A 22,291-nucleotide genomic window follows, 5' to 3' on the forward strand; every position below is an offset into this window, starting at 1 on the left:
ATCTTAATACATTTTAAATATTAAGTATCTAAGAGCATTTCCCATTAAAAGTAAGAAAGGGGGAAGTTAAAATTTTTGAAAGCATGTGAAATAATCTCTAAATCTACTACTCACCATATATAATACCTACAAAACTGTATTTACCTAGACAGATATGTAATGATAATTTTCATCCCTACATAGACATCAATTGCTTATCTGAAGAGTGCCTGAAGTTCTCACCTATTCAGATGTTAACCAGTTCAACAGGAAGTATAATGCCTTATTCCTATACAGGGTTGTGATTTCATTCTCAAATGCTCTATGCTGGAATAGCTCAATGTCACATTTTAAAAGCAAAATCCTCCCTTTCCATCATCAGCAGCTCCAAGAGACTACACTAAGCAGACCAAAACAATTAGCCTACAAGAGATGGTCACAACTGTGTGTTTTGTAATTGAACTTTTGCTGATGATCACTGTAAGTCTTTCTCTTTGAGCAGTCTTGTCAGTGTTCAGCCAGTCTATATGCGACTCACTGCTCACTGCAGCATGGCAACATCAAATTGATTCTCTTGCTTTTACAGCATCAAGAGAATCAACTCCACTGCCTACGGTACCTTTCTTTTCCCAGGGAAGGCTTTGTGTTCAGCATTTGCCTTTTCTCTAGAAGCCCAAACAGTGTTGTTGGGAAATAACACACCCTAGAAGTGTTTTATGGAAGATGATTTGGCAGTTGTTGACTAAGTCTCTGAAAGCTCCGGGCAACAAGTATCAAGCACCTTGTTCTTAGCACACGCAGCATTAGAGATAACCTCTCCCAGATAAGCCCTGTGGTGCTCCAGCTTCCGTGGGTTGCCACTCACCTCCCTGTAAAGGAGCGCTGCGGGCAGGAGCCGGCAGTGCCCGAACGCAGGGGACAGACCCCCCCTAGTGGCACCAGGACGGGGGAGGCGGCTCTGCTCGGCAGCGGCAGCCACGGGATGGACGGACAGACGGACGGACGAATGGATGAGCTCACCGTGACCGCTAAGGCACGACCAGCACAACAGCTAAAGTACCAAACGCACTTTAATGAGTTCCCGATTTTTGTTCCCAGAAGGAATTGATACCGTGTCAGTACATTAGGCAGGTACATAATTTCTCCTGAACTACAGGCATGAGGAGAACCGATTATGACATATTAGGTATCTAAAGTTACTCTTAGAAACCAGTTTTCCACATTATTAGAAATAAGGCAGGTTTCAGGCGTGCATGTAGCTGCTTTATCCAGTCCTCAGATGCCATATTTGCCCTTTAGTTCTTCCACTTTTGCTATGTAAGCTTTCATTGCATCTTCTTTGGACGTTCCTGAAGGACAGAACACAGGAAGCAGTCAGATTTCACTCTTCACAGTCAGATCTAACCTTTCACAGATTAAGATGCCTTTTACAAGTCACAATTCCTTGTTATAGCCCGTGCCACCAGAGAGCAAAGGAGCCAGGAAGGTCACTTGGCTCTGAATCCACTGCTAAAGTTTTAAACAAATGTGTTCCATCAGTTGTGAAAAAACAATGTTTCCAAGCAAAGTTGTTCTTGCACAGGCAGCAACTAGGCAGCGTATTAGTTCTATTAATGTCATTGACAATTATGACAGGAAAGCTTCTCCTTAAACCCCAGAAAAAAGACCCATTGACATCGATTAGACCACTTGTTTGGCTTCTCATTTAGGGCTGGGAACTCAGTTGTTTCTTCCAAAGCTTTCCTAACTGAAGATGCTCAACAGCTGGAGGAAGAGCTCAGTCTTTAGGATACTAAGCTGGGACCAGGAAAACAAATTTAGAATTCTGCTGCTGCTATTGTTCTTCTTTATTTAACATCTTAGGCCAGCTGGGCATTTTGCACCCTAATTCTCTTTCACACAGGCCATATTTTTCATGATTACGTCTACCTTGCAGAGGTACTTAAAGTTTATTATCATGGAATTCTGAACTTCCAGAATCTTGTATTAAAAGGCAACACTATTCTGTTTCTTGCTGAACTGCATGTGTCTTTCTGACTAGTTTGCTGGTGGTAATTTTGTTTATTTCTTTAATCAGATACTTACCTTTCAATGCACTCCAGGCATCCCACTTTGCTTTGCCTTTGAAGTCCAGCATACCAGGGCGGTCTGAGAGAGACAGGATAAACAGCAGGATTAGTTTGTGTGATCTGGCTGTAGGTAAAACCCACTTGAAGGCTTAGTTAGCTCTTAACCGTGACTAAATCCAATGGCTCATCTCTGCAACTGTTACTGGCTAACCTGCAGCCAGCAGATCACCTCAGGGGAATGTGTTACAACACGGTTGGTGTGACAACAGAAACAGACTCTTTCAAATTCCCTTGAGACAAGCAGCATTTGAGCAGAAGAGAACCAACTATTGTGATTTGGTTTAGCTCTACTTTCTGAGGAGCCTGCTGTCACGTAAGAGCTATCCAATTAAAGAACATTAGCTCTAAAGTAAAGCAGAAATACCCTGAGGTCCATTACAGGCAGAGACATGAAAATGGACAGCTGTTTGTAGTAACATATGGCTTGGAATTCATTATCATCAAGTTAGTGCTGTGTTTCAAACCTATAGTTCTGCATCTGCATTTGGAAACTTTGAAAATCTGACTCACTTCACTGCAGGCTGTGGTGTGGCCAAGTAGAAAGTGAATGACATGTACACGGTTAATCTTTGTGTAAAGTCCCCTTTGTGGTTTTACTTCCTCTCTCTCTCTCTCTTCTTAAAGACAATTCTTAGAACTCACAAATGGATCTGGGCAGTATCCACAGAAACACCCTTGTGCAGCTCCCATGGCACAGTGACCTGTAGCTCCAGTTGGCAGCTGCACTTCTCTCCAGCACCAACCCCACCAGTCACCTCCCACAGGCTGCTCCTCTGGCCAACCCACGTTGGCTGCTGCCTCGCAGGAGTGCAGGCACTTGCAGGAATGGTGGCATATTCACAGCTCTGCAGCACCCCTTCACCCTGTCAAGCACTAAGAATGCTGAGGCCCAGCCACAGCAAAATGATCACATCTGAAACCCGAAGTAATTTCTTTTCTCCCTCACGCTGCCAACTTTGGAAAAAGGAGAATAAATTACTTACTGTTTCCTGTACACTACACTGCCAGCTTTTAAATCAATGGACACTCAATAAGCTTTGCCAGCTACTGGGTTAGGAGGCCAGCACTCCAAAGAATTGACCTTTTCCCTTTCTAATTCTAGCTGCTCCAGTGTTACACAAGGTCGATAGAAACACGCTTCACTTTAAATGCTATTCCAAAGGCAGAGTTGCCACGGACAGCATTGTAGCAGGAGAAGTAGCCAGAAACATTTTGCACCGTGTACTTGCAGACATATTTTCGGTACAGTCTTTCTGAAGTATATTTAATTGCAGCTCCTATAAAAGTTTTCTCCTATTCTCCTGGTTTTGCTTTCCAGCACTATTTTTAGCAGCCAGTCCAGTCTAAATAAACTGTACGTGCCATCCCTGCAGTGCTGCGATTCCACGCTTGTATCGTTTGCCTTGCTAAGTCTGTATAACCGAGAAGCGCTTGCATTAAAGCAGCACCCCTCGGCCTGAACAGCTACCTTCTGACAGAGGTCTCCAAAAATCCCAATATTAGCACAAAGCTAACACAAAGCATCCTCAGGCCCTCACTGCGCGGTCCAGACGGGTTAATCTAAAAACCAGGAATTGCACAAAGCCTTATCGGGCCAGCCCGTGCCCTCCCCACACAAATCCGTGCCAAGTCGGCCCTGAGTCACTTTGGCCGAGCCGCGGGACTGAGGGAAGAGCTGTGGGGGAGAGGTTTGGCCTCCCAAAGCGTCTCCACGACACCGGCGGGGGGACGGTACCTACCCGTGTTCACGTCGCCCACCGTGGCCTGTTTGTAGTGGCTGTAGATGTCCAGCATCTCCTGGTCTGTGGGCTGCGACTTCAGCTGCTTCACCTCCTCGGCAGCTTTCTGGAACGCGGCCTGGGGGAGAGGCGGCAGCGGGTGACTGAGGGAAAGGTACCCGGAGCCCCCCAGCTACCCCCGGAGCCCACCAGCTACCCCCGGCTCCCCCCGGAGCCCCCCAGCTCCCCCCGGCTCCCCCCAGCCCCGGTGCCCCCCACACCTCGGTCATCGCGACGAGCACAGTGCAGTCCTAACCCCGACGGCTTCTGCCTCGCCCCCCTCACCGCTCGCCCGCCTCACTCCTCGCCAGACCAACCGCCGACCAATCGCAGCGCCGCGGGCCGCGCAGGCACCAATCAGCGCGGGTCGGGGGCGGGTGCAGGGCGGGCAAGGAGCCAATGCGGAGGAGGTGCGGGTGCCTCCCATTCATCAGGGCATGAGGAGACAAGGGCGGTGCGGGGGCGGGACAGAGCCCTCGCAGCCAATCCTGAGTCTCAGGGGGGCACCGAAAGGACGCGATTGGCGGAGCGGGTGGGTGGGGCGGGACCCGGAAGTGGCGGCGGAGAGCGGTAGCGGGCCCGGTCGGGTGAGGCCGGGGGTGCGCTGGGGCGGGCGGCGGTCCCGGGGGTGCTGAGGGGCCGGGGAGGTCCCTCTCTCCCGGAGGAACAGGCCACCAGCGCCTCCCACCTGCCTTCTTGTCCCCGGGGAGGCGCGGGGTGGTGCGTGGTCCCAGCCCTACGTGCTATCGGTTTGAGTAGTAAATGTGAAAATTGGTGATTTCTGATTGAGCTCCCGGTTCTATGTTCCCACAGTGCTCTTCCATGCTGCCCAGGGGCGAGTGAGTTGAATGCTGTGCCCTTTACTGCAGCCCCCAAGTCGCCAGCCCATGTGGAATAGCACCAAGAAAACATCCGTCTTTGCTGCTTAGTATAAATCGAGTTATTTTCAGGTGCAACAAAGTGTGCTTTTTTTCTGATTGGCATGTTTTATTTGTGTCATATGTTACACACAGGTCATTTAAAATAGAATTCAAACTCGGGGGGCTCATTAACCGAGGTGGTGTAAAAGCAAGTGCCTTGTGTGGTGCAAGGTCTTCATCCCCACTCTAAAGATAGTGCTTGATGAAAATATTGATATTTTGCTTTGCCAGGCTACACCTGGGACAAATACAGCCAAGGGTGGGATGCACCTTTATGATGGTGGGGCACTTAAATAACCCCACAGCGAAAAAAGGGAAAAAAAAAAAAAAAAAAGACACACGAAAAAGAACATAAAGAGGTGAATAGGTAAAAGGTTCCCTCTCAGGACTGGAGGTGGTGACTGGAATGCCTGCTCAGGGTTGGGAGGTGCAAAGGTCGTGCTGATGTTGGAGCACATGGGCTGCAATCCTCTCTGTTGCTGCAGCAGCTAATGGCACTTTACCACGTGGCCAGGAAGCTGAGGGATGCCCAATGCCAAAAATAGAGAACTTTATCAAGGTAGAAAAGAGCTTATTTTCCTGTGGAGAGAAAAAACCCAACAGAACAATACTTGGGCTTGTTTGAAGAGAGTTTTGGGTTGACAAGGCCACTTTATTTTAGGCTCTGCTCTCTAGTTTAAGCCCACAGAACCCTTCTAGAGACTGACTATTATAAATTAAATCCCTTAATTATGCAGTAGTGTACCAGGAAAATTATTTGCCTGTGTATGTGGGAGTGGTTTTTCACTTTCCCTGGGGAGGTGAAAATGAGCATTGTGCAACAGCTTAGGCATTTTTCAGAGTATTACACTCTCTACCGCATAAATATGTTAAAAAAATCTTTGTGTTTGTTTGTATTAAGAAATTCTTCTAGAGCACAGGGTTAATCCCAGCAGGTAAACTCTTCAGTCACTTAAAACCCACACAACACACTTGGATTTATCCATAGCACTTCTGCATGTTTAGTAGGGAGTCTGGTGTGGCATTGCACAGCACAGATGCTGGAGTGTGTGGTGTGCAGTATCAGTAATGCCCTGTTTGTTTGGAGACCCTGGTACTGCTCCAGTAGGAATCAGAGAAGTGAAACCCTGAAAGACACAATGCTGTTGGATTTCTCACCGTGTTTCATTCTTTGCACAAGGTCCACCTGCACCTTGTTTTCCAGTTGTGCTGGTGAGCAAAGGGAAAGGCAATAATTCCTCCCATTAATGTTTCCCAGGTTATTGAGAATTAATTCTCATGTCAGCAGAAGGCTCGACCGTCACAGTTCGTCTCGTCCGCTCCTTTGAACACCGGAATTTCAGACCTGTGGTGTACCATGGAGTCCCCTTGGATCAGACAGTGAAGGAGTTCATTGCTTTTGTGAGGAAGGGTAAGATGTGGTTGTCTCATTCCATCACTTCTGCCCCAAGTGTTGCTATCCCTGCACGAGAAAGTGGAGGAGAGCAAATTCTGTGGCTTTGGCGGAGATGCCAAATTTGTGTTTACATCCCCTGTGTGCTTTCCTTCCTTAGCTGAAAGGTCTGGAGTCAATAAGAGCTTCCATGGTTGGTATGCCATGCTTGAATTTGGATGAACTGCTCCCCCTGCCCACATCCCCATGTTTAGTCTAAAGGAAACAAGGACATTGCTGCATTTGGCTCAGTGCCTCAGGCTCCTTGAGTGGTGCTGCCAGGTAGATATTCATAAATTAATAGAGTTTAGAAAGTCTTTGAACCTAACTACACAAATATGTGGAATGTGGGAACACAAGTCTGTTTGCTATTTGTGAGAGGAGAGAATCCTGAAAATTTGTTTTTGACACTGTGTGGTCTCACTGTGCATGTTTGTTTCTGAGTTTCTGTCTCCATCTTGAGCTCTGTGGTGCAGATTTATTCATCTATGGGCTTTCTCTTTTAGAAGCCTGGTTGAAAGTGACAGTGAATCTAAAAGTTAAGTACTGCAGACCAGCCCACACAGTGACTTGGTAATTAGGGTGTTACCTTAATCCTGCAGGTGTATTTCCACACACCTCAGTGGAGACATTCAAAGGGTACAAAATAACATAAATTGTTTTTTTTGCATGAAGTCAGCTTAAACAAGTCTTGAGCTGTTATAGATGATACCATTTGGGCAATTCCTAGGACATTGCCCTGGGACTCGTGGGTGTCTTGTGTTTGGCAATTTCTATACTTCTTGACAGTGATAGGCATGACAAGATCTTAGGATGCTTTTAGAAAACTGCAAGCACTTTCAGAACATATGGCACAGCTGCTCCTATGAAGAAAATAAACAATGCTAAGAAATTTGCTTTTGATGTGTGCAATATTGCAACTCGCTGTTATTTGAGACAAAGCCAATGTCTTGAACGAGACTTTTTAGAACCTCATTCTGCAGGGGTCCAAAAGCCCTGTTCCTTCCTTTACTTTAATCTGTTTTGAACAGGCAGTTTGAGATAAATTGTTAAACTACTGAAGAAATCAAGGCTTTAGCCACCTTGCTGCTGGGCACCCCACAGGTGGCTGGGCCTTCTGAGGTCCTGCTTAAGTCACAGGGAGTACAGGCATCAGGGAAAGTGTCAGTGTTCCTGCAGTTACACTGGGCTATGTCCTGCAAGCAGCTAAAGAGTTAATTTTCTACAGTTTGGCTTCCTTTTTGTGGCTGGTTCTGTGGTGTGTTTACCAAAGGATTCAGTTCTGGATGACAGTTGTCAGCTGTTTGTATAAGGTAAAGAGAGATGCTGGGCAGACCATTAAAAGGATGTTCGTGGCAGATTTCTGAAGGATCAGACTCCCATGATCATGCCCTAATTGCACTGAGTCACTGTCCTCGTGGGGTGTTTTGTTCAGAGGGACTTCATGCTCAAATGAAGTTATTCACATATGGAGTCACTATAGAATCTGGGCCAAAGGTTGTGTTTTAGCATTTGATGCTCAAACCAGTCTCCTATGTTATAGATTTATTTTGCTGTAAAGGCTGCCCAGGGGATGCCTACATTGCACAATAATGGAAAATTAAGTATTGGGAATAATTGAAAAAGAGAACTTTCTTTTAACTTTGTGCTTTTATTTTAATAGATGTATCTTCAAGAGCAGGACTTCCTCCTCCTTTTAAGAATTACAAGTATGGTAGGTGGTTTTTATTTTTCTTGTTGTAATTACTGTCAAATGACCACATAATATTTTACACCAGCATTTATACAACTTAAAAGATAACTGCTGTACAATACTAATGTTGGTGCCAGTGCCTGCCTACATTTGCAGCTCAGTCCAGCTCTTGTAGCTGGAGTTATGCCACTGGGATCTTGTCCCCAGAGCTTGACCATCATTTTGAAGATCTGTTTAAATCTTTGGATTAGGCTTCCTGGCTTACATTATTTGCTACTAGGAACTGGTGGGTTTTGATAATAATTTTTTATTACTTTTATAAGTGCCTTTTAACTCTGTCTTTACCCTAATGAGCAGCTTGTGGTCTTGAAACACTTTGAAATTGTAGTTCTCCGTGTGCTTATCTACTTCAATATCTATTTACTGATGGTGAAGCAGAAGCTGAAGGCGAGAAGTAGAAAATGCTTAAGACTTATCTACTTAAATAGCTCACACAATATAAGAGAAACAGAGGAACTTTGCTCCCAAGTAGATATGAAAGCTCTTAAAGACAAGGTAGTGGTATGAAATATTATTATGTGAAATTTAACCTGACTTTATCCTCTGATGTAAAGCTATATGTATTTCCTTTTTGTGTCAATTGGCATGAACATGTGCAATTCATCTGTTTGGGACTGAGAAAACTTTTTAAATAGGCTGCATTACTTTCTGTCTTGGAGTTTGTAAACTCAGATGTCAGTCATGTGTTATTTCCTAAACTTGGCAATTCTCAAAGTTCCCGTGGAGTATTCCTGCAAGTGATTCTTTGTCTCCCATGCTCTTGGAGTTGACAAACTCCTTCCTCTATGGTGATTCAAAGAACTGAGTGAGATCTATTTAATGTATGTGAAGGGTGATAAACTCTATTCGCCTACTTAAAACCAATGGATTTAATTTTGTGCTGTTGCTGAGGGTGAAACAGAGAGTGCAAACTGAAACCAGAAAGAATTAGGCATTAAGATTGATCATACATCAGTAGCAGGGATTTGAATGTTTTTATTATTTTTAATGTGTTAGTTAAGGTCTTAACATCTGTTAGTGTAAGTTTGAATTTAGAGGTGCCCTTCACCCCACCTGTGGCTTTGGTGGTTTGAGGGGTTCCTGTCTAGAACTGCTGCTCTCAGCTGCTCTCAGCTGTATCCCTGGTGCTGCCTATCCCAGCTGCCAGTTCTTTCATCACTTGGAGATCAGTTTAGCTTTTCCCAAGACGTAGCTGGTGGCTGAGGTCCTGATTGTGCTTGTAGGACTGAGCATAACTTTAAAACCTGTTGCACCAGTTACTGGGGGCCTAATCTTGCTGTGATGGTGCTAACTGCAGGAAAATTTTCACATATGGAGATCAAAGCCAGGTTCCTCACCTTCCCCTCAGGCTGTGAATCATCCAGGTTCATGTTTTTGGCATCTCTGTCGTCTCTACAGTGCTCTGCTGTTCTTATGTTTTTGTGAGGAAAGGGCAGTGAGACTTCTGCATGAATAGTACCAGTAAGAGCCAGACTTTTTCTCCTGTTTTGTTTGGCAGTGCCAGAAATCTCAGAAGGGTTGTCTCTCACCTTGCCTGTTTCAGCTTCCTTCCCTGCAGAATTCAGCACCACTTTGTTTTAACATCATGTATAGTGCCATCACATTTTTGCTCTTGGATTAGTGCTCCAGTTCACATCTCAAAGCTTCTGACTTCCATTTTTTCTTCATTTCTTTGTATGGATTATTCTTGTTCTTGCTCTAGAACTCTTCTGAGTCAGTCTTATCTTAGCACCTTGTCATTGCCATCTTTTCACTGATGTTGGCAGTCTGGGTGCCAGCTAGTTCCATGAGCTGCTTCTCAGTTTTATTTCTTTCATGAATGTGGAGCAGTAGGACAGGTAGTTCATAAAATCACTTAGAAAGTGGTATCTTATCAATTGCCATGATAGACGTATTATCAGAAAAGGCAAGATAAAAAATTGGCAGTGTGATTGAGTGGGACCAAATGGGGATGAAATAGCAAAGGCTGGTCAGAGGATTTAGCTTATGAGAAGAGACTATAGTTTCATCTCTGTAACAGAGTTAAAGAACCCATTTAGTAGCTCAGATGAACCCATGGTAAACTGCTGGGTGCCCGTGGTAGAGTTCTGAGTGAGTAAAACTGAGACAATACTTCAGGGCAAGGCTGGACAAAGACTAGAGAAAAGGGAGTGTATCAAAGTAGACAGAGGAGCTGAAACCTAACAGGCACAGGCTGGATTTATTTGCTGTAGTAGAATGTTTTCATGATTGCAGTGTACTTTTTCTGCTTGATCTTTTTGTATTGTTTCTATGCAAGATGGATTCTGGTAATTGCAGTTTAATGTCTGTCTTGCTTCTAATACCACAGTTATTACAACATGCCAAGGCTGCCTTCTTGGTGACCTCTGCAGTGAGAATGCAGAATACTTCTTACATTATATAATATTCTAAATAGTGTTCAAAATTGGCCAGAATGTATGGAAGCAAACTTCTGAGTGGCAATGTGATCTCTGCTATTCTGAATATTTGCTCCTGGTAATTTGAAAGTTGGTTTAGCCAATAGTTAACTTTGCTACATCCTTCTCTTACTAGACTATTTCAATATGTAATGCTCACTCAATGCGCAGAACTAAATTAGAACAGAAAATGAGCAGACAAGCAGAACTGGTTTTTCTTCTTTGCTGGGAAGGGATTGATGTGTTATTCCAAATGTGTTCAAACAGAGTCTTCAGAGTTCAAATTTTTTTTTTTTAGTGTTGCATGGCTTTAAGCCATTCCCTCTGGATCTTTGCCCTCATCCAGTTGATTTAGTGACTGTGTTATTTCCCCCTGTTTTTTCCTTCTGTTAGCAGAGCCCTGCCCATGTTGCCAGAAGGAAGTGGTACTTTTTTTTAAAATTTCTAAAACCACTACACTGCACAAACATAAGATAAAAAATATTGAAGAACGTATAGCATTAAAGAGAAGAAGAGGCTGTAGATGTTCATGTAAAACGAACTTGCTTAACGAAATTTCTACCATGGATGGTGGGTGTTGTATTCGTGAGAAGGAAAATTTCAAGGGATGATCTGAAGTGATCAGGTTACTGTGTCTTAATCACTTGCTGCCTATCAACTTAGCTGTAGCAGTTGACAGTGCATAAATGCTGTTGGTCCTGCCCCAATTGCCTGTGTTAAACCTATTAAAACACCCTAAGTGGCATTTAAATTGATGTGTTTTGACTGGCAATTGAGATGGTCATTAGTTGGTTATTGTAATTCAGCCAGCACAGGAAGCCCAATAGGATGTGGTACCTTAATGTTGCTTTGAGCCTGTGGCCGCAGGACTGTGAGATTAAGATGTTTTCTCATCTTTCAGGTTGAATACACAAAATTGTTGATAACAAAAGATTTTGAAGCTTCCCCACCTTGTTTGTTTGTGTTTCCCCAAGTACAACTTTCAGTGTTGTCTGTTTATTAAGCCTTATTTTAGGAAAAAACTGTTTTTTCTTTCAGATACAATGAAGATTATTCACCAAGCATACAAATCTAAGGTAAGATTGCTAGCTGTGTTTCTTCCCCTTTGGCATGCTTTTATGCAGGCAGATCTCTGCCCTGTCAAACAGGACTAGAGCAGAGGAAATCAGTAAATTCTTCTTATCTTTTTATTCTGGTTCTCTGATTTGTAGACTGGTGAGCTTGTAGTGAGTTTGGAAGACGATGACAAACTGATTTTAAGAGAAGACAGCACGCTGAAAGCAGCTGGAGTAGGTAGGAGTACATTTGTATTGACTGAGGATGCTGTTCCTTGTGGTAGCATTAAACTGATAACTGGCTGATTATGTTTGGACAGGCTGCTGAAAAGTAAATGCTATTTCTGATGCTCTTTACACGACTTGATAATTATTCAGGGAAGCATTATTCAAATCATTGGTCTGAGGGCAGCAGGTATCTGCACTCCAAATGTTCAGAATGCAAATTGTGATTTTTAGAGGGTATGCTTATAATTCTGCTGAGAGTAATTTTAAATGATTGACAGATAGGTTATTAGTACCGTGTCTGCTTAGTCTTATCAGTAACATTTAAACTGATGTTTTGGTTAGAAATGTAAGTAGTGGAACCAGCATGGAATAATGAAATAAGATTAGATTTGTTTAATGTGCAGCATACAGTGCCTGATAGGCAGATTGCTCAGGAAAGCTCGAGCAGTATCATTTAGAGAATGTGCTGAACATAGCAAAGAGTTGAAACTTGACCTGATTTCTCACATTTTGACAGGAGACTACATATAGGGCATGTCTTTTGGTAATAATGTAAAGAAATGTCTGTCATGATAAAATTGATGGTCCCTGGATGTCCTTTGGGCTTCTCATAAATGTGGCTGAATGACTTTGTGGCAGCAGGGTACTTAAGGGATGTGGTTGCATTCCACCTTGATATGGGCAGTTTGCTCATTTGAATCTGATTTGCCTGGCTGGAAAGCTTTCACTGCCTGTGCTCTAAGTGCAGGGGCTTCACAGAGGAGGCTCCCTCTTGCTCCTGGTGCTCACTGATTGCTCCCCAGCTGCTGAATGGGATTTCTTTCCTGTAGGTTACTTGGCTCTCCTGGTTTCTGCAATTTTTTTTTTCTGGTTTTAAGTGACTTGGGATGTCTCTTCAATGTGGTTTTTTGGGGTGTGGTGTTTTTTTTTTGTTGTTTTTTTTTTTTTTTTTTTTTTTTTTTTTCTGGTGTGAACTACAACTGGTCCCAATATACCTTTCCTAAAGGTCTTTAAGTGTTCCTGTAATATGAATCATAGTTTTTACTACACCATGTCTTTTTGTCTGCAGGGAGGAAAAAAAGTGAGGATTACTGGCACCCAAGCCTTAGAGATTTATAATTTAGTTAGCAGAAGATTCATTTAACCATGATCTTTATTTGTGTAAGGTATAAGAAGCAGTGCAGTTCAGGAGAGGAACTGATGACAGTGCCAAATGTTGAATTAGAAATAATAAAGCTGTCTTCTTTCAAAAGGGTATGGATTAGTATTTGTATATATTATCTATCTTTGAAACTGGGCTTGTAGCTACAGCAATGAAACAGTTGGATGTGATCTTAAAAAAGGTGTCAAAACATCAGACTAAATGTTAATAGTGAAAGGAAATAGGAATGCAGCAGCCTGTTCTGTGTCTCTGTACAAAGGGAAAGGTGGTTCATTTAAGGCAGAAAATAGTTTAAAAGTGCTTTTTTTTTTTTTTTTTTTTTTTTTTTTTTCTTCTGAATAACAGCAGTTATTGATATTAGTATGTAGAGGATATTTGTGATAGAAGAGGAAAATCCATTCTTTGGAAAATGCGTTATACCATTATGTGATTTTGAATTTGGATATGTCAGTGTATCTTCATGTGAAAATTAGCTAAGTTAGAAGTGGGGTCTTTGTTGTAAAATCTTGAAGATTTTACTTTCCTCCTTCAACAAGAAGCAAAAAAGAGTAAGCCAAGGAAGTGATATCATGTATCATGTACCACTGGTCCTCATTTTATATACAAAATTATAATTTTGTAAATTTTCTTTTAATCAGTAAGAAAATTTGAAGTCTCCTATTGAGATATGATTTTTTTCCAGCATCTAGTCTGGGCAAGACTTACTAGAATAAAACAATCAGAATCGCTGTTAGAAAATATGGAAATTCTGATACATGCAGAACATAACATTTTTCCTAAGCTGCAGTTGATTGCCCTTGGCACTATACAGGGTTTGGCTAGAGAGTTATAAATTATGAGGACATTAGATAAGTATCCTCAGGAAAGCCTCTGTTGTACTGATTATTATTAGAGTTATTATCCAGTCAGCAAAGTTAATGCTTGCATTTTTTTTAAAGCAGGGTGTATGTTAATAAAGTGTTCAGTATTCATTACAGATAGTCTTGTCTGTTTTCTAGTTGAGATTCTAAAATCCCTTCTACTATTTTTTTCCCTTTTTTTTAACAAGACAGGCAGACTTCATTAACTTGAGGTTTAATTTAAAAAACGAATGTGGAATTTATTGGCTCAGCACCTTAAAGAATTCCATGTTTAATAATTGTGAAGGCATTCCATCAGATTTGTCTCTGTTCTGAATTAGTAATGTTGCTGACTTATTGTTTTAGAAGAGGAAGTCCTTGACCTACTGGGTTGAAAGAATTGTGACTGTTCTGAACCTTTGTGGGTCCTTTAGCTCTGCCATATCCCCTGTGAATAATTAGAGGTATTTGAAGGTATTGCTGGAGAAGCCAATTTGTGTCTTTCACTTTGCATATTGTCGAAGCCTCATGAATTAATCATCAGCAGGGCAAAAAATTAACTTCTTCAGACACATATTTTGATGGGTCATGAGGGAGAATGGAAAGTGATCTGTAAAATATTCTACTGATCCTCTAAGTATTAAATTATTATACCTACAGGCTAATTTAATGGAAGAAAGAAGTTTCTTTCTCCCTTTCCTAACAGAAAAATGCACCAAAAAAGAGTGTATCACGCTTCATTACTTTCCTAGCATTTGAAGGTGTTAGAAATGCAATCACTTAATTTGCTGAATGCTTATACAAACAATTCTGAAGACTATGTTAAACAAATCTTGAGGGGTCTTGTGTACATATTTATTTCTACACATTCATGTTCTTGGTGGTTTTGTTTCTTTGGGGTGCTTTTTAATGAGGTTAAATGACACCTTTAATACTGGCAACCTTTTTCAAAAATATGATGAGAAAGAAAATAAAGTGCGTGGTGGTTTATAATTGTCTTTGACCATAAAGTTGCTAATTGTCTACTAAGATTCTAAATAGCTGGCTGTTGGTGGTTCATTTACTGGTGTGCTAAATATTTAATTTTTTATTCGTTCTAGCAAATGAGACGGAATTAGCATTCTTCTGTGGGGAAGATTACAGAAACTACAGAGCTAATCCTGTTTCGGCCTGGTGAAGATCCCAAGGGATTGTTTTGTTTTCCCATACCTGTTGTAAATTTTCCTTATTCTGCTTAATGAGATTTTTCTTAAAGATCAATAAATCCTAGAGGATTTCTTTGCAAACAGTGCAATTCCCTTCCTATAGAAATTAATTTCTGTCAATATGCTAAGGCTGGGAGAAGAAAAACGGGGGAACATAAATTACTTTTTTCTTCCTTCCATTTCTTTTTTGCTGTGCTTGGCTCTTGAGCCTCAGGCAGTGCCATCCCTGACCCATGACACACGTTCTTGATGTGATCCCACAGCAGACAGTAACTGCATATGGAAATTACAGAATGTACAGGATGATCCCATCACAGTACTAACTTCTAATGAAAATGAAGTGAAACCTCCTTCAAATGAAATGAAATGTTTTATGACCAAATCACTGGGTATTTTAAAGAACTTGGTAAGAGAAAATCTCTGTTTCAAGTCACAGCTTTACTTCTCTCATTTTATGTTTGGTTTCTTTTGTTTAAATAGTGCAGACTGGCCAGTGTTTCATGCTTTTCAGTGGTGAATGCTTTCCATTATCCTCTCTTCCAGCCCTCTTTAGCATGCTGAAAGGGACAAATGTCTGTTGGGAGGCTTTTGTGTCCAAGGAGCAGCTTGCCTGTTTCTAGCTTTGCTTCATGGAGTCACCTTTACTTAGGGGTAGCAGCTTGAGTTCTGCCCAGACATCAGTGTGCCTAAGTAGGAATTGGGCATTTTTCCAAGTGGAGTGAAAGCTCATGGTTTCAGTTTTAAGAATAAAACCTGAATGATTGCATTTTTTTTTTTTTTGCAAGGAGAGGCCCAGTCTGTGAGCCATATGTCTTCAAGACTGGAATTGATTCCTTTATGCTTTCCATGAGCCAAGAACTCTGTTGCTGTGTGTTTGTTCTTGGGAATGCCAGGCTTTCCTACTACATGAACCAAATTAAGAATAACAGAAAATAATCATGCATCCAATAAAGTGCCTTTAGGCAGACATCACTTAGGAAATGCTTTTTAGGAGGTACCAACATGGGACTCTGTGCCTTTAAGCCTCTCTTCACTGAAATAGGAGTGATGCTGGCTCTGTGCCTTAGCAGGCTTTTTGGGCACAAACTCTGCTAAATTGAATGAGACCTCACATGCAATTGCTTTACATCTACACATCTACACTGAGCTCTGGGTGAGAGCTGACAGTGCTCCATCCATGAGACTTTCTGGAGGAGTAACCCTACCATTCCCTAAAGCTTTGATTATTGCTTTTATTGACATGTGTGGTTTCCAAAGTATCTAAGTAAAATTTCCCTTGGTTTTAGATGTAGAGTCAAAAGAACCCTCTGTGTTTTGTTCCCACCTCATTTTCCTCACCCTTCCTTACAACTCTCTGGTTTAGGCTGTTTTACTCACCAACAGCTTTGCTTCAGAGTTTTAGTCTCTAGTGAAAGAACTCTACCACTTTCTCAACTGTGATTAAATTACTGTAACTTTTTCTTGTAAGGAGGAGTCCTGTGTCACTGAAGTCACCGATGTTCTCCTGGGATTTAGATGTTGTTATGCATGTCCTGATGTATTTATAAGGAGAATTTACCTCTTGCCTTCTCTCCCTGTGCAGGCAGCCTCTCTGTTGTTGGCTCTCCAAACATGGACCCATGTTCAGCTGCCTTCTTACCCAGCCTGTCATGTTTGCACATTTATGTGGTTAATACAAGTTTGTGCTCATCTTCTCAGACAGAGCAGGCGGATACATTGCACTCCAGACTGTCTCATCTTTGTTCAGCCAGATTTCTAATAATGAAGGTAACTTTGTAAGAACAGATAGTGTACCAGAGACATCAGTGTCTCAGGCTGGCCTGCCAAGGCATCTAAATGGTGTCTGTCAGCACATGCAGGCTCTCAGACTGAGCAAGTACTGCCATTCTTTTCCTCCTGTTCTGGGGATTTGAATTTGGTCTCCAGCCCTTTCAGACAGATTTGGATTAGTTTTGTGATGCCTTTTCTCTAAAGCATTTGTGTTTGAAAGAGTAACCACATTTTAACAATTGTCCTTTCTGGGCTTGTATGGTTCCAAACTTGCAGTGTCACATCAAGTCTGGTACAACGGAAGAGCAATTCTACAGCATCAGTGAGAAAAACCGTAAATTTTCTACTGCAAATATTCAAGAATGATGTGACTGGCACTCCAGATTAACTTGTCCTTCCAAAGGAAGAGTTAAAACTACTGCTTTGTGAGCTCAGTTCCCTCTGGCAATGGCACTTCATTGGCTTCTTTCTCCAGCAGCACAGTGGAGCCTTTTGTAATGCTCTCAATGGCCATACTTGGAAACTGATTTCTTTCTGAAGTGTTTTTCTACTGTGGTTGTTTTATTTTATTTTATTATTTTTTTAATGGGAATTTCAGTAATGCTTCTTTCCAGTAAACCCCGCAAAACCAGAGATAATAATGGAAAACTTGTTAGGAAAGATGCTGTTCCAATATTTTTTTGGTGTGATATGATACAGCCTTGTATCAAAGTAGGTTTGATTCCAGGATTCTTGAGTACTGTACGAAATCTCTGAACACTGGCTAATAAATTAGTAAAGATTGAGCTGTCGTTGCCCATGTTGTTTTGAAATCCTCTTTCTGTTGAAGGAAATCACAGATCTAGTGCTGTGGTTTGTTATCCTGGCAGAAATCTTGAACTGCGTTGGTTGACAGCTGCTTTTAATTAAAGGTGTAGTGGGGTAAGTCATATTGCTTTGTCAGTGGTCTTAGGCACTGTGGGGTTAATAAGGATTTGTGTTACAGTGGGATGTTCTTGGAACCATTCACCATTTATTTTGTTAAACAAAAGAACAATATGCAGAGAGGACTCTGAAATAAGATAAAATTTATCCTGGGTTACAACATTGTAGCAGGGAAAGGCAGTCAAACTGGAACCCTGCGGTGGTGTGTCAGGCTTGGCTGTTTGTTGGAGAAAAAAAATCACTTCAGAGAGACTGGAGTTTTACATAGGAGGTGTGAAAGCATTGCTACTGAAGAAGAAGAGAGGAAATTTGGAAAGGAATTATCATAAGTAGGAAGAAAAGGTAACAGTGTAACTGAATAAACAGCAAAATCTGCATGTGCAACACTCTTGGTGCAGAGATAGCAGAGCAGTACTGCTTTCCATAGAACTAAAGGTATAAAAATGGTGCTTTCATAATTCTGGACTTGAATTAATGAACTGCTCCAATGTTTTTTCTGGCTTTGTCACATTATACATTCTGCATCCAACAGTTTTAATTATTTTGCTGCCGAGAGGTAGTTATGTTGCCTTTTGAAGAAACAAGAGTTGAGAAAAATCTGCTGACATGGACAGCAGAGTTGACCAGTGGCATAAAGGAGAACTCAAAGATCTGATAAGCGCCACTTCTACAGTTAACTGCCTTATCTGATGTAAACATTATGGTGATCCAGAAATACATTGTAAGCTGTGGTGTTTCTCTTTCACTCCCTGGCAGTATTTAACATCCCCTGAACAGATCACTTATTTAAAAATGAGGCTGCAAGTAGCAGTCCAGGAGTTCCCACAGCCATGATAGGACATCCATGGGCCCTTGTCCTTGGAAGCTAATAGCCACAGAAATCCTGAGTGTCCAAAGTCAAGAAGCTAAAACCAGAACATAGAATACTCATTCTTGGTCTCCTGTGACTGATAGAATCCCAGGTACAGAGCAGGACAAATGACTGGAGGCATTACAAATGCCTAAGGCAAATGCACACCTTTGTATATTGAACGGCTTGGATGGAGCTCAGGCTGCCCGATTGGCACCTGATCCCCCTTCCATTGCTTCCTTTCCATAGGACTTCTTGGCACAGATTTACAAGTGATTAATGAGTCAAGAAACGCCCAGCAGACAACTTTTGTTGCTTTTAATTTTATCAAGATACTGACTTTTCTCTACTCCCCATTTCTATTGAGTCAGAGAAACAGGCACAGCTTCAAACGTTTCTCCAACCACTTCCCTTTGCTTCTTGCTGCCACTTGTGGTGATTTGTAGTGCTCTAATGGTGAGGTTTGCACCTCATCTGATATGCAATAGCAGCATTTCCTGTGGCTGTGAATGTACATTAATTTTTTTTTTTTCCATGAAAAAATATGCTTTGAAATGGAGACTTTTTCTACGCTGTAACTAATAGTGCACAACAAAGGCTCTTTTCTTGCTTTGCAAGAAGACTTACCCAGGACAGCACTGTCCACCAGTCAGTGGAAACAAAAATGTTTTTATCATAATGCTTTGAATCTTATAAGGAAAGGAAGGAGTTACATCAGGAAAGAAAGAAAAAAAGGCAGTGAAAAGCCAAGACCTATTGCCATGAACTCTTTGCCTGCAGAAAAAGCCACCAGATGTCAGCACAGCCTATTCTTTGCTTCTCCAGAACCTCTGTAAGCCAAGAGATGTGTCATGTTTATGAAAAGTGCTTAGCTGTGAACTGGCTTAGCCTGTGAAGTCTGTGCTATGGTTCTGGTGATGAAAGCTGAGTCTTTCCTTGCAGAAAGTATTTCTTTTTATATTAAAATCAAAAAGCGGCAAATTGAACTGGTTTCAGTGCTTAAATTCCTCTTGTTAGAGAGCATCCTTTGCAGAGCCAGTTCCCAGCGTATCTAAATCTTTGCACGCTGTGAGGAGGCATTTGCAGAACATTCATTTGAAGAATTGTCTGGAAAAGATCAGTGTTAATTTGCTGAGGTTTTGTTAAGTAGATTTTAAGTATGCCTATTTCTTTTAAACACAAGGAAAACCATCTGGAACAGACACACATGCAAAGCAGAGCAAAACATCTTCAGCAATACAGCTTAAACACACAACAAATGTATCCTCCATGCTTCTGACCCTAAGCTCCCACTATTTCTTCCTTGTAGTGCAAGGAGAACCTGGTATTGCATTCTCTGGGCCGTGCTTCCTGAGCTGGGATGAGCTGAGGTGGGATTTGAGTGTTGGAGCCCAAATCCAAGCACTGTGCACAGCTTTATGCTGTCAGTGATTAGAGCATGCATAGATGCTGCCTGGTTAAAAGGCTAAATTTGAATTTTTGCACAAGGACAAGGTATGAGAGAGCTTTCTGCCCAGATTCCCATCACTTTTCTTGCAGCAGCTTGCAGGTGCCAGGGAGGTGTCGAAGAGAGGGAAGTTAAAGTGGCAGGTAGAGCCTGGGTGATGTAAATATTCCTTCCTCCTGTTTTGGGCTGCTTGTTTAGTTCCTTTCTTCTAGCCGCATCACACTGGTGTCATGTTAGGGGTTTGCCACAGCTTCCTGTGTATGGGAACTGCTTCTCAATTCCAGCTATCACTGGAATCCTCAAACACTGTTCACACTCTGGAGGTGATGCAAAAGAAATTGCAGCTGTGCAGTCTTGGGCTGTGTGCAGGGAAAGACTGTGGTGTGCATGGGTGCAGCCGGTGTGCTGTGCAGGTTGTTTGGGAGGTGTTATTCTTGCTTCTGTCCCTTCTGCACAGCACCAGGTTCTGCTTTGCTGGGGACCAGGACCTTGTCTGGAAGCTTAGCACACATGGCAGACAGATGAGAGGAGAGGTGGGTGTTAAGGGTGGTGAGAGGATGGGGCACTGGGCTTCTATGTCCCTGTAGATGTGATATATTTGATCGATTATGGATTGTAACTTCTATTTGTTATCACCCTCTCCCTCTGATATCAGTAGATTCATTCCTCTGTAGTGGGACAGAAGCAGCTAGCCAGAAGAGTGAGAGTTTCAGTTGGTAGTGAATACATTAAAGGGCTCAGTGTGACAGATTAATGTAAGAATTTACCTTTGTCTGTCCATTCCTGCTCTCTGGCAGACTTACAATGTTGTGTACCAGGAATGTCAGTGAGTACTGTAAGAACTGCTGCTGTCTGCTCTCATTCCACACTTCAGAAGGTTTAATTCTGCTTTCTAACCTAGTCTATGGAACATATTCTTTAAGAACAGCTTGGGAAGCCCCTTTTCTTCACTGAACCGGGATTTTTAAAATGGAAGGCATGATGTTGGTCTGATTTCAACACTACTTTGAAGTCACATCTTTGCCTCTCTGCTTGTATTTGGGTGTTGGTCTCTTCCTTCAAGTTACCAGTGACAGGACAAGAGGAATGTCCTCAAATTGTGCCAGAGGAGGTTTAGATTGGATTTTTTGAAAGATTTATTCACCAAAAAGGTTGTGAAGTGTTGGAACAGGCTGCCCAGGGAAATGTAGTCAACAACCCTGGAGGGATTCACAAAGACCTGTAGGTGTGGCACTTGGGGACATGGTTGAGTGATGGGCTTGGTAGTTCTGGGGTAACAGTTGGACTCAATGATCTTAAACGTCTTTTTTTGTGCTTCTATGATTATATCCATCCAGTTGGAGGGCATCAGCTGGCTTTAGAGTCAAACAGCAATCTAGCCATGATAGCTTTATACCCCAGCACTTACCATCATGGTCATCTCTTCACAGCTATTCCCCTGCCCCATCCCTCCCAAATCAAATACAACTGGTTTTGCAGAACAGAGACTTGAATCTGGCACAGCAACTTTGTTTTCTAGAGTGCTGAACAAGACAGCTACTTGAAAGCAGACATCTGGCTGCAAACAGCTCTTTAAGGCACCAGGCTGGCATGCAGCAGCTGAAGGTAGCTAATTGCAGATCAGATATAGGAAACAGGTAACAAGAGTAACTAACCAGCTGAACAACAGCTGTAGTGCATCCTCCAGTGTTGAGATTTCTAAATCTGAAGCAGATTATCTTTCTAGGAGGATGCACTTGTGCCACTTTAAGTCTTTGAAAGGTTTCAGTAATACTATGGCTTGTGATATGTGATCCTCCTGACTGGCCCCAGACAATGCTTATTTTTAGTCTTTGATTATGAATGTCCTGTACAAGCTCTGCTAACAAGAACTGTCCCTAATCATGGATGGCATCTGTGTATTCTGTGCTCAGCTTTGAAATGTGCATGGTTCTCACACATGCACAAAAAAACCACCAAACTTGTGCAGAAATTCTACAAAACTGATGCCACTTATTAAGGCACAATAAATAGATAAAAGAAAACTGTCCTAGTGTAACAAATCTCATTCCTCAAACCCAAGGCACAGTCTGCAAATCCCGCTAGCTCAGTGTGTGAAATTTAGAGCTCAAAATAACACCAGGTTTTGTTGCTGATTGTAGCTGTGCTGGCCATCTTGGAGAGGCTGAAGGAAATATATCGCACAGAAGTGCTGAAGCAAGTGCATCCCCCTAAAGATTAAACTATAGTTTGATACTTTGTGAGTAAATCCCTTGAGAGCAAGAAACCAATTGCACTGTTTAAAGCCTTGTATTATAAAACTGAAGGAGTGAGAGGACTGTACCTGCAGAGGTTAATCTTCAGCTCAGGAATTTAAATGAACTCATTAAAATCAACTTACAAATTAGCTCATTAAAATGCAAC

The 22,291-nt window shown here is 42.1% G+C and overlaps 2 protein-coding genes across 6 annotated transcripts; one reads left to right on the top strand and one right to left on the bottom strand.

The window, feature by feature from the left end:
* Positions 1–1,031: 1,031 nt before the first annotated feature.
* On the bottom strand, positions 1,032–4,203 carry DBI (diazepam binding inhibitor, acyl-CoA binding protein). Its single transcript, XM_083865501.1, has 4 exons — positions 4,108–4,203; positions 3,848–3,965; positions 2,065–2,127; positions 1,032–1,328 (listed from the first exon to the last, which is right to left on the bottom strand). Exons 1-4 carry the CDS (start codon positions 4,114–4,116, stop codon positions 1,255–1,257), a joined length of 264 nt encoding a protein of 87 aa, XP_083721627.1. The 5' UTR covers positions 4,117–4,203; the 3' UTR covers positions 1,032–1,254.
* Positions 3,889–14,978, top strand: LOC310911683 (UPF0538 protein C2orf76 homolog). Of its 5 annotated transcripts, none has more exons than XM_083865498.1 (7): positions 3,889–3,986; positions 4,700–4,836; positions 6,065–6,217; positions 7,902–7,952; positions 11,447–11,484; positions 11,620–11,701; positions 14,793–14,978. In XM_083865498.1, the coding sequence occupies exons 3-7, from the start codon at positions 6,085–6,087 to the stop codon at positions 14,867–14,869; spliced, it is 381 nt and encodes a 126-aa protein (XP_083721624.1). In that variant the 5' UTR covers positions 3,889–3,986; positions 4,700–4,836; positions 6,065–6,084; the 3' UTR covers positions 14,870–14,978. The 5 variants fall into 5 exon arrangements, with proteins under 5 accessions (XP_083721624.1, XP_083721623.1, XP_083721622.1 ...); XM_083865497.1 differs by lacking the exon at positions 3,889–3,986 and adding an exon at positions 4,399–4,473; XM_083865496.1 differs by lacking the exon at positions 3,889–3,986 and adding an exon at positions 4,413–4,456.
* The last annotated feature ends 7,313 nt before the right edge of the window (positions 14,979–22,291 follow it).

This window comes from Zosterops lateralis (assembly GCF_965231275.1).
Source record: "Zosterops lateralis genome assembly, chromosome: 7".
NCBI classification, from domain to species: Eukaryota; Metazoa; Chordata; class Aves; order Passeriformes; family Zosteropidae; genus Zosterops; species Zosterops lateralis.

Coding starts and splice junctions, on each gene's coding strand:
- DBI (XM_083865501.1), bottom strand. Junction 2,128..3,847: donor GGTGGGCGACGTGAACACGG/GTAGGTACCGTC, acceptor TGTCTCTCTCAG/ACCGCCCTGGTATGCTGGAC. Junction 1,329..2,064: donor TGCCTGGAGTGCATTGAAAG/GTAAGTATCTGA, acceptor TCTGTCCTTCAG/GAACGTCCAAAGAAGATGCA.
- LOC310911683 (XM_083865498.1), top strand. CDS start 6,085: ATGTCAGCAGAAGGCTCGACCGTCACAGTTCGTCTCGTCCGCTCCTTT. Junction 7,953..11,446: donor TTTTAAGAATTACAAGTATG/GTAGGTGGTTTT, acceptor TTTTTCTTTCAG/ATACAATGAAGATTATTCAC. Junction 11,702..14,792: donor GCTGAAAGCAGCTGGAGTAG/GTAGGAGTACAT, acceptor TATTCGTTCTAG/CAAATGAGACGGAATTAGCA.